The 14171-nt window shown below is 45.2% G+C and overlaps 1 protein-coding gene across 1 annotated transcript in view; it reads right to left on the bottom strand.

Annotated features, from left to right (window-relative positions):
• Positions 1-14171, bottom strand: part of LOC126251624 (uncharacterized) — a 71241-nt gene that overhangs the window by 12338 nt on the left and 44732 nt on the right. The window contains exon 3 of the mRNA XM_049952170.1: positions 14102-14158. Within this exon, the coding sequence (XP_049808127.1) occupies positions 14102-14158 (57 nt within the window). The remainder of the gene's footprint in view (positions 1-14101; positions 14159-14171) is intronic.

Raw genomic sequence — 14171 nt, 5'->3', positions numbered from 1 at the left:
TTGCATTACTGTTGGCTGAGTGTGGCCTTAACATGATTCAGTTTGAACGATCTGGGTGCAAGTGATTGGTTTTGTGTTGTTTCCACTGTTTTCCTCATAAGTCCCACAGAATGCAGGATTTTGTGCAGATGATTTATTGTTTGCAAGGGTTGTTTTCAAATAAGTAGGTCAGAGATTTAAGCATTTCCTTTTCTGTGATTTTTGGGGAGAGTGAAATAATGAAGACCGTGGAAAGCCAGTCAAGTATTCGAGAAGTGCTTATCCAAATTGAGCACATGATGGGGGAAAATCATCAAATGTGGAGAGAGGAAAGTGGAAGGAAGGATAGGGAAAAGAGAGAAAAGAGGGAAACAAAAGAGAAAGAGAAAAGAGAGAGGGAGAAGGAAAAGAATAGGGAAAGAGAAGCAAAGGAGAAAAGAAAGGAAGATTCATGGTTAGAAATAAAATGGAAGATCAAGGAATTACACATCAAGGAATTACATTTAGGCAGTGTAAACTTGAAAAATGTAGGAAAGTAAAGAAGGAAAGGAAAGTAAAGAAGAATCTAAACCATCTTATGCACAATAAAGTGAGAATTTAAAAGAAGATGCATTGGAAGAAGATGTAGATGACAGAATCTGTAGTTATGAGAAAGAAGTAGACAGTATTACAGAAGTAGGATGCTGTACGGAACTACATGGTGGGGCCTAGCATCTAACCATAAGTTTGTGGAAAGCCCGTGTATTGAGGTCTCACAGCAAAAGAATTTTGATGGGGAAGAGGATATAAAAACAGAAGAAGAATCAAATGAATCTGAAGAGATGAAATCTGATGTTGAAACTGTTAGAGAAGACAGCTGCTCCCGAAATTCTGGCTGTATTTGATAATAATGACTTGTGAAAGATAAGATCTTTTCCACTTTTCAAATACATTCAGCATCATCGGATGGAAAAATTGAATGTGTTTCTGAATTTCATAATTTTTTTGTGATGATTATTTGGCGAATGACAATGTTTTATCTAGACAAGAAATTGATGAGATCCTGCCTCTCATTCTAATGTTAAATGTTTGAGAACTTGAGGCGACAGAGGTTCACCAGAATCAAAGGATGAATTATAGCTATGTGGTGAAAAAGCTGCCCCTCAATGGTCAAAATGTGGGAGACATTTGGGAGAATGTAAGCCAAGCAGAAAAAAGAAATGGAAGAAATGGGTAGGACATCATCAAAAGATTTTTGGGAACGATGTGACTAGAAAAGAGCCAAATAAAACTCTTAAATCAGCACATTTCCACTGATGCAGGTATACCGAGAACAGTCGCAGTTGTGCAACTTTTCAAATTTTTACATGGCTATGACATACACAATACGTAAGGTAGAGTTTACATTTGGAAACAGCTGCAAAAGTGCACATGAACCTTGAAGGAGACAGAATTCCCATTGATGCATCACTAATCAAAGAATGTGCAAGATGAAGATTTGGATCTTCCCCAACAGCCTGTTTGACCTTCACTACACCAATAACTGTGCCCTCCTGATCCCCCTCAGCAATCCTGCTAAGTGTTAGAACGTACAGCAAATACTTAGTGGTGATATGGAAGCAGTGAAGTGATTAAGCATATACAAACACAATCCCCATAAATTAAAGCACAAAACACCTAAAATTTCAGTAAGTTCATATGAATCCAAAATAACATGTGATTTTGGTGACCTACTGAGAGCTAGGTGGTTACTTGCTTAGTGAATGATATTCACCAATGTGTGATTCATTTGTTGCCCCTACTACAACTCAGCTTTTTCCGCAACTGAGATGTGACAGCAGTCATGTTTATGTAATATCCTTGGAGAAATAAGCTCATAATAATATTGTTTAAGATTTTATTATACAACGTGTTCCAAAGTTTTGTGCTCTAAAGTTGTTGCTGAGCAACAGTCATACAGTAATTTTTAAATGAACACACCACCATTTGACTGTATTGATATTTAATTACGCTGAAGTGCCAAAGAAACTGGTATAGGCATGCATATTCAAATACAGAGATACGTGAACAGGTAGGCTTGCGGTTGGCAATGCCTATATAAGGCAAGTGTCTAGTGCAGTTGTTAGATTGGTTACTGCTGCTACAATGGCAGGTTATCAAGATTTAAGCAAATTTGAAGGTGATGTTATAGTTGTCACACGAGTGATGAACGGGACCAATGATGACCGAAGAGAAACTTTCAGTGTGACAGAGAAATGTTCCGTGTGACAGAAGTGTAATCCCTCCACAAATTGCTGCAGATTTCAATGCTGGCCCACCAACAAGTGTCATTGTGCAAACCATTCAATGAACCATCACTGATATGGTCTTTTGGAGCCGAAGGCCCACTTGTGTACCCTGGATAGCTGCACGACACAAAGCTTTATGGCTTTCTTGGGCCCATCAACGCCGACACTGGACTACTGATGACTGGAAACATGTTGCCTGGTCGGATGAGTCTTGTTTCAAATTGTATCGAGTGGATGGACATATACACGCATGGAGACAACATCATGAATCCATGGACCCTGCATGTCAGAAGGGGACTGTTGAAGCTGGTGGAGGCTCTGGCCACCAAACTTGCCAGACATGAGCATTATTGAGCAGATCTGGGATGCCTTGCAACATGCTGTTCAGAAGAGATCTCCACCCCTTCGTACTCTTACGGATTTATGGATGGCCCTGCAAGATTCATGGTGTCAATTCCCTTCAGCACTACTTCAGACATTAGTCGAGTCGTACCACATCCTGTTGTGGCACTACTGCATGCTCATGGGAGCCCTACACAACTTTAGACAGGTGTACCAGGTTCTTTGGCTCTTCAGTGTATTTGCTTGCTGGCTTGTTGTGTTTAGAATTATTAGTATTTTAGAATTTACAGATGCCACATAAATGTGTTTTGATTACTTTTAACTTTCAGCTGTATATTTTGGAGAATTTCCTTATTTTTTTAAATAGTAATGTCTCTGGTCATCAAAGCACTGCTACAAAAGAGGTCAGTGGTACACTGATTTTCCAACAGTTGCCTTTTGCTTTTAGATGATGATGATTGGTTTGTGGAGCACTCAACTGCACTGTCATCAGCGCCTGTACAATTTCCCAATTTTTATACAGTCCAGTCTAGCCACTGTCACGAATGATGATGAAGAAAACACAAACACCCAGTCCCCGGTCAGAGAAAATCCCCAACCTGACCAGGAATCGAACCCGATCTAGAGGCAGCAATGCTAGCCACTTGACCACGAGCTGCAGACACTTGCTTTTAGAGATGATAGTTTTTATGAACCATTATAAATTGTATTTTTCAAATGTCTTTTTAATTTGTGTCTTTTGCTAAATTATTTAATGAAGTTATTGTATATGAATTAATCAATCAAGTAATTTAGATCTGTATGACATTTTCCCATTATTCACTCAGTAGTTTTAAAGGATATAACATAAACGGATAGATAAAAAAATAGTCCACCATCAAAGCGGTGGCAGGAGAACACACATATAAAGTTATTTAAATTTGCAAACTTTTGGAGCCAGTGGCCCCTTCTTCTGAAAAAAAGGGGGTGGGGAATGAAGGCAGATGAAGAGGGGCAGTTTTAAAGAGGTGTATATGTGGCCTCTGTGATCACCAAGGCCCGGGTTTGAAGGTTTTTCACCTTACAGAAAGTAAAAAATGGCTAAATCACACTTAGAGGCCTAAAAGGAGCTAAAGAGGACTTTCCCAGGAAAAGTAAGAGCTAAAGATAACTTCTGCTGAAAACACATTATTTAAATAAATTTTCTGAATTAATACTAAGGAAACTCAGTCATGTGAAATTGCACATGTTAAGAAATGATATAATAAAGAAATTTAAACACTGTACTGAAATCAAGATGTGTTTGGCACAGTAAAATTTGTTTTTATTTTGTGATAATGTGTCAGCATGCTCTTACATCAATATCACTTTAAATCTACTTATTTTTGTAGTTCAGAAGATGAAAGAAATATAGCTCACATTGAAATCACAACACAATATATGACAAATCATTGTTTTGAGAATATGTCCACATGCTGCTGCACAGGGACAAACTCACCCACCCTCTACTAAAAGATGCCCACCAATAGAGTGATATATTAAAGGAATGGATCATGACACTTAAATCTATTTATTTTTGCAGTAACAAAGTAAAGTGGCATGATGTGTTGACTTACACTGAGTAGTGTGCTTTAAGAGTAATTTTGTCATGCCTAAACAGAAATCTTCAAAAAATGGTATTTTTTGGCAGTTGATTGGGGAATACTCCTGTTTCATAACTGAGAGCCAAGTAATTTTTTGCCAAGCCCTTCAAAAATAAGTACGGAATCATAGGTTACTTTGGCCATTCATTTTATCCACCAGTCTTCTTGCTAGTCTTCTTCCCTCCGATTTTCAAGTCAAAATTTAAAATTACTTTAAACTGACATTCATATGTGAGCCAATTGAAGTTGACATTTTACATAATCACATTCTTACTTTTTAGTCACTATAGTCTTCTTAGTTTCAAAAAAAGGTCACATTTTCTTCCACATAAAGAACGCAGCTCACATTAGCATCAGCAGGAAGAAGATCGAACAACAGCTTCACCCATTAACTTCCTCTACAACAAGGAGCCCATTGGACAGTTTTAATCTAGACTTGAGTGAGAATTTACGATTGGCTAATGTGCCATAGGATGTGCTACAGAACCCTATTTTTAAGGGCGTCCTGGAGAGTATTGGTGGCCACAGTATACCAGTTGGGTTGACACTGCGCAAAAATGATTTGAAAAAGGTGTATGTAAAGACTATCGCTGATCTTGAAACAGATGTTGGTGACCACTGGATTGGCTTTCAGTTGGTGAAACCACTGAGAGTTGTGGAAGATTTATAGTTAATGTCATGGTGAAGGAATTAGATTTGATGGTACCAGGAAAAACCCACCTACTCCCATGTAAAGAATTGGAGAAGACGAACCGCAGTACAGTAGCTGCCACTGTCAAAGACACTCTACGCTTCCTAGGCCAGGGGAAGGTAAGGATTAGGAATTTTTGCTGTTGGTGTTAGACTGTGCTGCCCATATGTTACATGCGGGAGCAACACTGAAAGAATTCTATCTGAGCATGATCCATCACACTTGCCTTGCTCATGACCTACACCATCTAGCAGAGGAAGTAAGTAATAATTTTCTTGGGGTTAACAGTATCATTTCCTCTGTTGTGAAACAATTTCTCAAAGCTACTACCCACATTCAGTCCTTTAAGGAAATGACTCCAAACATTCCCCTCCCACCCGAACCCATAGTTACAAGGTTGTCCACCTGGTTCTTACATACTACCAAAAAGCTCGAGAGGTTAAACACACTCGATTCTAGTGAATCAGCTTTTACTGAAAAAGCCAAGATGCCCCTTAAGAATAAAAAGAATGTTGCATCCATGGCATTTTTAAAAACTCATTTCTAACATCTACCTGTTGCAGTTCACCACTTAGGGTCTGCATCTCTACCACAGAAAGAGTCTGTAGATGTAATCTCCAAGATGGAGATGTATCTGGAGGAAATACCTGGTTCACTGGGTACAGCATATGTCACTAAATTAAGGAATATTCTTATCAGGAATCCTGGATATGAAGAAAGTGTCCGTCATTGTGGGCTGATCCTTTTCACGAATTAGATAGAACATGTATACAGCAAATAAACAAAATTAATAAATATCTAGGAATAAAAATGGAAAAGTATTTAACCATTAGTTAGATCAAATAAATGATAGAGAGAAAGTAACATATTCAGAATAAGTTTTCAAAAAGGTTACTTTAGTTTTCATGTGTTTTTTTTTTGGTGGGGTTTAAGGGCGCTCAACTACTGAGGTCATTAGCGCCCAGTCACAATTGTTAGAGCACATGGAATCTAGTAAAACTCAAGGGGAGGGGTGGACACCAGAAAGTCCTGACAAAGATGCAGATAAAATAAGTAAAAAGGTTAGATGTCTTTGGACAAGCCAGTCAAAGTTATAAAACGCAGAACACGAGCAGCTGCTCGAGTGTCATCAGCTAAAATATCCGGTAAAGTAGATGGCAGGGACAGGACAACACGAGATTTACTAAAGCGGGGACACGACAATAAAACATGGCGCACTGTTAATGCTTGACCACAAGGGCACTGCGGGGCTGGGTCACCGGAGAGCAGGTAGCGGTGGCTAAACCGGCAATGCCCAATCCGCAACCTGGTCAGAAGGACCTCTTCTCGCCGAGATGATCGGGAGGAGGTTGTCCAAGCAGTTGGGAGCGGTTTTACTGCCCGGAGCTTGTTTCCTTGGAGGGATGACCAAGCATCCCACCACAACGACACAAGCTTCTTACAAACAACCCCACTAATGTCAGATGACGGGACACAATGGGAGGCTGGCCGAGGCAGGAGGACTGCAGCCTTGGCTGCAGCATCAGCAGCCTCATTCCCAGGCACTCCTACATGTCCGGGAACCCACAGAAAGCTGACAGGAGAACCACTATCAGCGAAAGAATGGAGGGACTGCTGGATCCGTTGCACCAAGGGGTGGACCGGATAGGGAGCTCCAAGGCTCTGAAGAGCACTGAGGGAATCAGAGCAGAGTACATACGATGAATGGCGGTGGCGGCGGGCATACTGAATGGCCTGATGGAGAGCAAAAAGCTCGGCCGTAAAGCTGGAACATTGGTCGAGGAGCCGGTATTTAAAGGTGACGTCCCCGACGACAAAGGCACAGCCGACACCATCGTCAGTTTTGGAGCCATCGGTGTAAATAAAGGTGTGACCGGCAAGTCGAGCACGAAGTTCGACAAACCGTGAGCAATACACTGCAGCCGGAGTACGCTCCTTCGGGAGTGAGCTGAGGTCGAGATAAATATGAACCGGAGCCTGGAGCCAAGGTGGTGTCGGGCTCTCACCCTCTCTGAAGGTGGTAGGGAGAGCAAAATCCAATTTTCGAAGCAGGCGATGGAAGCGGACTCCAGGGGGCAGCAGGGCAGACACATACAACCCGTACTGACGGTCGAGAGAATCGGCGAAGAAGGACTGATAAGAGGGGTGGTCGGGCATTGACAACAGCCGGCAGGCATCCCGACACAGCAGTACGTCACGCCGGTAGGTCAATGGTAATTCGGCAGCTTCAGCATAAAGACTCTCGACGGGACTAGTGTAGAAGGCTCCGGTCGCAAGACGTAACCCCCAATGGTGGATGGAGTTGAGACGGCGTAAGAGGTATGGCCGAGCAGACGAGTAGACGAAGCTCCTATAATCCAGCTTTGATCGGACTATGGACCGATACAAGCGAAGCAGGACAGTGCGATCCGCTCCCCAAGATGAACCACTAAGAACTCTGAGGACATTAAGGGAACGTGTACAACGGGCCGCCAAATAAGAGACGTGTGGAGACCAACAAAGTTTCCTGTCCAATGTGAGCCCTAGAAACTTAGTTGTTTCCACGAATGGGAGAACAACGGGACCGAGATGTAAGGATGGCGGAAGGAACGCTTTATATCGCCAAAAGTTGATACAAACCGTCTTCTCTTCAGAGAACCGGAAGCCATTTGCCACGCTCCATGAGTATAGGCTGTCTAGACAACGCTGAAGGCAGCGCTCCAGGAGGCATGTTCTCTGGGCACTGCAGTAGATCGCAAAGTCATCGACAAAGAGAGAGCCTGAGACATTAGGTGGAATGCAATCCATAATTGGATTGATTGCGATGGCAAAAAGGGCTACGCTCAAGACGGAGCCCTGAGGCACTCCGTTCTCCTGGAGGAAGACGTTGGACAATACGGAACCCACACGTACCCTAAACTTTCGATCCGTTAAAAAGGAATCAATAAAAAGGGGCAGGCGACCGCGTAGGCCCCACCTGTGCATAGTGCGGAGGATACCTCCTCTCCAACAGGTATCATAAGCCTTCTCCAAATCGAAGAACACGGCTACCGTTTGGCGTCTTCGCAAAAAGTTGTTCATGATGAATGTCGACAAGGTCACAAGGTGGTCAACAGCGGAGCGGCGGTGACGAAAGCCGCATTGGACATTGGTAAGTAGCCGTCGAGATTCAAGAATCCACACTAACCGAGCATTAACCATGCGCTCCATCACCTTACAGACACAGCTTGTAAGAGAAATGGGGCAGTAACTAGAAGGAAGGTGTCTATCCTTCCCGGGTTTGGGTATAGGAACAACGATGGCGTCACGCCAACGCATGGAGACCTGACCTTCGGTCCAGACGTGATTGTAGGTACGAAGAAGGAAGCTTTTGCCCACTGGAGAAAGATGTGCCAGCATCTGAACGTGAATGGCATCTGGCCCCGGAGCAGAGGACCGGGACAGTGCAAGCGCACGTTTGAGTTCCCTCATAGTAAAGGGGGCATTACAAGTTTCCAGATTCAGCGAGTGGAAGGAAGGTCGCCGAGCCTCTTCTGCCTCTTTCCTGGGAAGGAAGGCAGGGTGGTAAAGGGCAGAGCTTGAAACCTCCGCGAAAAAGCGGCCGAAGGCGTTGGAGACGGTCACAGGATCAACAAGGACCTCATTACCTGAGGTCAGGCCAGGTACCGAGGAGTGGGCCTTAATGCCCGACAGCCAGCGCAGGCCACCCGAAACGACAGAAGAGGGAGTAGAACTGTTAAAGGAGCAGGTGAAAGAGGCCCAACAAGCTTTTTTGCTGTCTTTGATGACTCTACGGCATTGCGCTCTGAGTCGTTTGTATCCAATACAATTCGCCAACGTAGGATGGCGGCGAAAGGTGCGTAAAGCGCGTCATCGAGCACGGATAGTGTCTCTACAAGCCTCATTCCACCAGGGGACGGAAACGCGACGTGAAGAAGAGGTAGTACGAGGAATGGAACGTTCGGCAGCATGGATGATAACAGCCGTGAGGTATTCGACCTGACTGTCACAACTGAGAAAATCGTGGTCCGGAAAGGTCGCCAGGGAGGAGTAAAGTCCCCAGTCAGCTTTCGGTACGTTACAGCTCGAAGGACGTGGGGATGGGGTGTGGTGCAGGAGACGAACGACACAGGGGAAGTGGTCGCTCGAATAGGTGTCAGAAAGGACATACCACTCGAACTGACAGGCAAGAGTGGAAGAACAGATCGAGAGGTCCAAGTGGGAGTAGGTATGAGTAGAGTCCGAGAGGAAAGTCGGGGCGCCAGTATTGAGGCAGACAAGATTGAGATGGTTGAAGACATCCGCCAAGAGGGAGCCTCTCTGAGGATGCAGGAGAGCCCCAAAGGGGATGATGGGCATTGAAGTCGCCAAACAATAAAAACGGCGGAGGAAGCTGAACAATCAGGTGCATCATGTCAGCCCGACTAACTGCGGATGACGATGGAGTGTAGATGGTACAAACTGAAAAAGTAAAAGCAGAAAGAGTAATATGGACAGCTATTGCTTGGAGTGGGGTGGTCAATGGGATGGGATGGTAATAGACATCGTCCCGAACGAGCAACATGACCCCACCATGAGCTGGGATACCGTCCACAGGGGTGAGGTCATAACGCTCCGAGGTATAGTGGGTAAAGGCAATATGGTCAGTTGGGCGCAACTTGGTTTCCTGGAGACCAAGGACGAGCGGACAGTGCAGGCGGAGGAGCAGTTGTAATTCCTCCCGATTAGATTGAATACCTCTTATGTTCCAATGTAACAAGGCCATCGCTAGTCAAAAGAAAAGGGGGGAACGGGACGGGGGAAGAGCTGGTCACCTTGACGGCCGCGGAGGGCCAGGTTTCGAGGGAACAATGCTACAACCGGTGGGAGGCGGATCCTGTTCCATCGAGTCGTTGCCAGCTGCGGCCGCTGTCCCGGGTTGCATAGGAGGCGCAGCATCATTTGCCGACGAGAGGCCAGCTGAGCGCCTGGCAGCAGAGCGTCCCGGCGAAACTGAGGACGGCCGGGAGCAGCGACTCACGGATGGAGCGTCAGACGAAATGCGCCGGGCTGGAGAGGGGGATAGAGACTTCTTCTTGGAGGCCTTCTTGGAAGTCCGAGGAGGCACAGGGATGGTGGGCTGTACCCAAAGAAGGTCCTCACGTGCGTGGTCCGTTTTGGAACACCGGACCTCGGAAGCTGGGGTCCGGAACGTTTCCCCGATGGACGCCTGAGAAGAGGATCGCTTCTCAGGCAGTGGGGGAGGGGGGGGGAAGGGTGGTCCCTGGGGCAGAGGGGGCGGGGGCCGCGGGGGCGGAGGATTTGGAAGGGAGGGAGTTGGGAGGCGGAGGCATAGACTCCGGATGGGGGGAGGAGGTGGAGGGGGGACAGGATAGGGGTGAGGAGACCGTGGAAGGAGTGGACACGACTGAGGCAAACGAAGTGGTCAACGTCACGGGATGGAGGCGGTCATACTTCTTCCTGGCCTCAGAATAACAGAACGATCCAAAGTTTTGAGTTCTTGAATCTTCTTCTCCTTCTGATATGCAGGGCAGTCTAAGGATCTAGGCGAGTGGATGCCAGGACAATTAACGCACCGAGGTGGTGGGGTGCATGTATGTTCCTCACGAAGAGGACATCCACAATCGCCACAAAGGGGCTCAGTCTCACACCGTGACGACATGTGCCCAAAGTGCAAACAGCGAAAACAGCGCATAGGAGGCGGGACGTAAGGTCGCACGTCGCACCGGTAGCACATCACCTTTACCTTCTCCGGGAGAACGTCCCCCTCGAAGGCGAGGATAAAGGCCCCGGTGTCGATGCGACGGTCTTTGGGGCCGCGCTGGACTCGCCGGACGAAATGCACGCCTCGGCGCTCCAGGTTGGCCCTGAGCTCCTGATCAGATTGCAGCAGGAGGTCCTGATGAAAAATAGCCCCCTGCGTCCTATTCAGTGCCAGATGCGGGACAATGGACACTGGGATGTCCCCTAGTCGGTCGCACGCCTGGAGCGCTGCCGACTGTGTGGCGGAGGTGGTCTTTATAAGAACGGATCCCGAACGCATCTTACTGAGAGCCTTGATTTCCCCGAAGATGTCCTCGATGTGCTGAACAAAGAACATGGGCTTGGAGGTGGCGAACATCCCCCCATCGGTTCGAGAACAGACCAAATAGCGGGGGAAGTACTTCGCCCCAAGCCGGTGGGCCTGTCCCTCCTCCCAGGGAGTGGCCAAGGGGGAAAGGGCAGAAGAGCCAGAACCAGTGACAGTACCTTTCCTTTTGAAAGACTCAGCCGCAGAGCGACCTGATACGTGTTGACGTTTCATCTGCGAAACGTCCGCCCCGATACCACCCTCTCTGACCAGGGGCTCTCCCCACGGGCGCCACCCAGCCTCAGCAAGGGCCACCTGGCAGGATGACCGTTGCCGGGAGTCCTGATGCCCCAAGGAGATGGGCATCTACTCCTTGGCCGACATGGGGAGGGTGCAGCTCAGGTATCGGCAGTACGATCCCTGTGTTGTCAGGGGGCTACAACCTAGAGGGTACATGATGACCCCACCACAACGGGCTGGCTACCGTGCTGGATTTCGGGTGCCATGGAAAGTCCATCATGATCGTAGGTGCAGATGGGGACGCACTATGGGCGTAACTTGTACAACCCATCAGGCGTTTAGGCCCAATGTGAGGAATAGTGGGTATGGTGACAACGCCGTTACAATGCTGAGTGCCAAGGTCTTAGTGCACTGAGGACCAGTGGTACACCACGTAAGTCGTCCTTCCCCAAAAGGCTCGTACTTCTGTAGAATTTTGAAAAATGGAGGTCAAACCCCAATGGGGACCATCACATGGAAGGCCGAAACGGTTGAAACTCCTTTTAGTCGCCACTTACGACAGGCAGGAATACCTCGGGCCTATTCTTACCCCGGACCCGCAGGGGGGAGTTTTCATGTGTCCCTGCTTGTGAGTGAAAACTTAAGCTGTCTTTTGATCACCTTGGCATTAATTTATTTGGGTAACTGTGCAGATAACTGAAATCAGTTGTGTAATCACTTTCGGTCCAATAAATCTCTGCATCTACTTTTGTCTTCCTCGTTTACATTACAGTAAACTCATTTTCTGTTTCTTCCTTGAAGAAAGAACATTTAGTTTAAAGATGGACTGCACTGGGGGCCACAAGTTACTTCCTCAATGAAATATGCATCATTGACCTCTTGTGCTGTAGAGGGATTTTTCTCAGCCTACAAAAATTTACTGACAAGCAACATAAAGGTTTCAGCTTACAAACCTTAGGAATTTAGTTAATTGTGTACTGCAATACCAAAACGCAATATAAAATTCCTTATTAGTTGCAGCATACAATGGACTGTGGTAATACATAGATACACATTTCATTTCAAGTGAGTCTTTTTATGTGAGTGACTCATGTAAAGAATTTTTCAGTAACAGATTTTTCATTAAAATATTATAAAAAGAGATAGTAATTGTAGCATGGGTAAATATCTCAATTGTTTATGCATTTTCTGAGTGCCAGTATAAGGAATAGTTAATTGTGCATTCTCCACAAAGAATTAGAACAACTGTGTCAAAATTATAGTAAAATTTTCTATGTTAATATTAGTGTTCATTATATCTTTCATTAAAAGATTCCAAAAAGGTTAAAACAGTTTGCTTCAACCTAAAAAGAGCTATTTCACGAAAATAAAGAGGTAAAATTCATCTTACAAAAATTTGAAATTGTAGGCCCTGGTGATCATCAACTGGCAAGCCATTGCTGCTATATGTTACTTATAAATTTCTTATCTCTTAAGATTTTCGTTATCCTTGGAGAATAATTTTTATCAGTCGCCGAAATATTGGGACTGTGTAACAAATCATTTTCTGTCCAACCACATGTGCTAGCTTGTCTGCCTTTGTAATCATTCCAGACACTTCCCTGCTGCTGAGAATGTGGGGTTTTCCCTGTTAATTATACTAAAAGGGTCAGCCAGAGCCTACTTGATGGGCTTACTTGGCAACAATTTCCCCATGAGGGCCATTGCAGAAAAGGTTCTTAATATCCTACTAGGAGACAGCCCTCTACAGTAGCAGCAGTAAGCAAGGAAGGAAGGAAGGAAGGAAGACTAGTGTTTTAACTTCCTGCTGACACTGAGGTCCTTAGAGACTGAACACGAGTACGGATTATAGCAAGGCTGGGGAAGGTAATCTGATGTGCCCTTTCAAAGAGGCCATACCAGCATTTGCCAGGAGTGACTTAGGGAAATAATGGAAAACCAAGATCTGGATGGCCAGTCCAGTGTGCTAACCACTGTGTCACCTCACTTGGTGTGGAGGTATGCAGGAGGAGACAATAGCCAACAACAAGGCTTTCATTCTGCTTCCGATTCTGATTGGCTGGAAGATCTATATGTTAAATAATTTTGTGGAGCAGGTTGGAGCTCATGAAACCATTTGGTTGCTTGGTTGCATGGTGCTGACATGGCAAGTCATGTGTCCACTGGGGCAGAGTTTATGTTTATCATCATCATTTCAGAGTACTGGAGCGAGTGATTCTTGTGATCAATATCACTTTTATGGTATGGAAATCCCACAGAGCTTACATGGCTCAGTGACAGTTGACTGTTTAGGGACAGAGAGAGACCTCAGAGCATAGCGTGGAGCCTTTAGCTAGCTGGAGATGCAGTTAGATAAAAGTAATCAACCTGGCTAGAGTTGTTTGATACCAATAAACTTCACTAATTTCCTTGCAAATCTGAGAGTGATGTTTGAATTTAAGCTGTGTTCCTGTTTGTTGTTAGTGTAATTATCAATGGTTGTCACCATGAAAGTGATTGAAATGTCACCAGTGGATCTTTCTAGTCCAATGGTTAGAGGTCGGAATCTTAGATGATATAATTAGATATAGCATGGCTTTTCATTATTGACTTCCGAATTGTGAAATTTAACCCTGTCTCGTGGATTAAAGCAACACAGGTGAGCTTTATTTGATCTCCTTGTCAAACATTTTTTCCGATTACATCCAGAGAGTAGTAGATCGCATCATCCAGAGTATGTGGATTCAGGCCGTGGCTGTGCATGTTTTTTTTGCACACCACTGTAGCTTTAAACAAGGACAAAAGAAAGCTTTTCAACTTCAGTATCATAATACAGAAGTAGCAGTTTTTCGTCATTATGAAGCAAGGAGTGTTTAAGTGTAATCATTACATGCATGACACATTCTACATCTCTAAATGTGTGTATACTTGCCTAACTGAATCCAGTATCAGTTCTCCAGTAAACTCATCCGTATAGTCATTGAACCACCTGAAAATTGAAG

Source organism: Schistocerca nitens, chromosome 1 (genome assembly GCF_023898315.1).
Source record: "Schistocerca nitens isolate TAMUIC-IGC-003100 chromosome 1, iqSchNite1.1, whole genome shotgun sequence".
Taxonomy (NCBI): domain Eukaryota; kingdom Metazoa; phylum Arthropoda; class Insecta; order Orthoptera; family Acrididae; genus Schistocerca; species Schistocerca nitens.
Note: the sequence above shows the minus strand (reverse complement) of the source record. Positions and strands in the feature narration are given on the sequence as shown.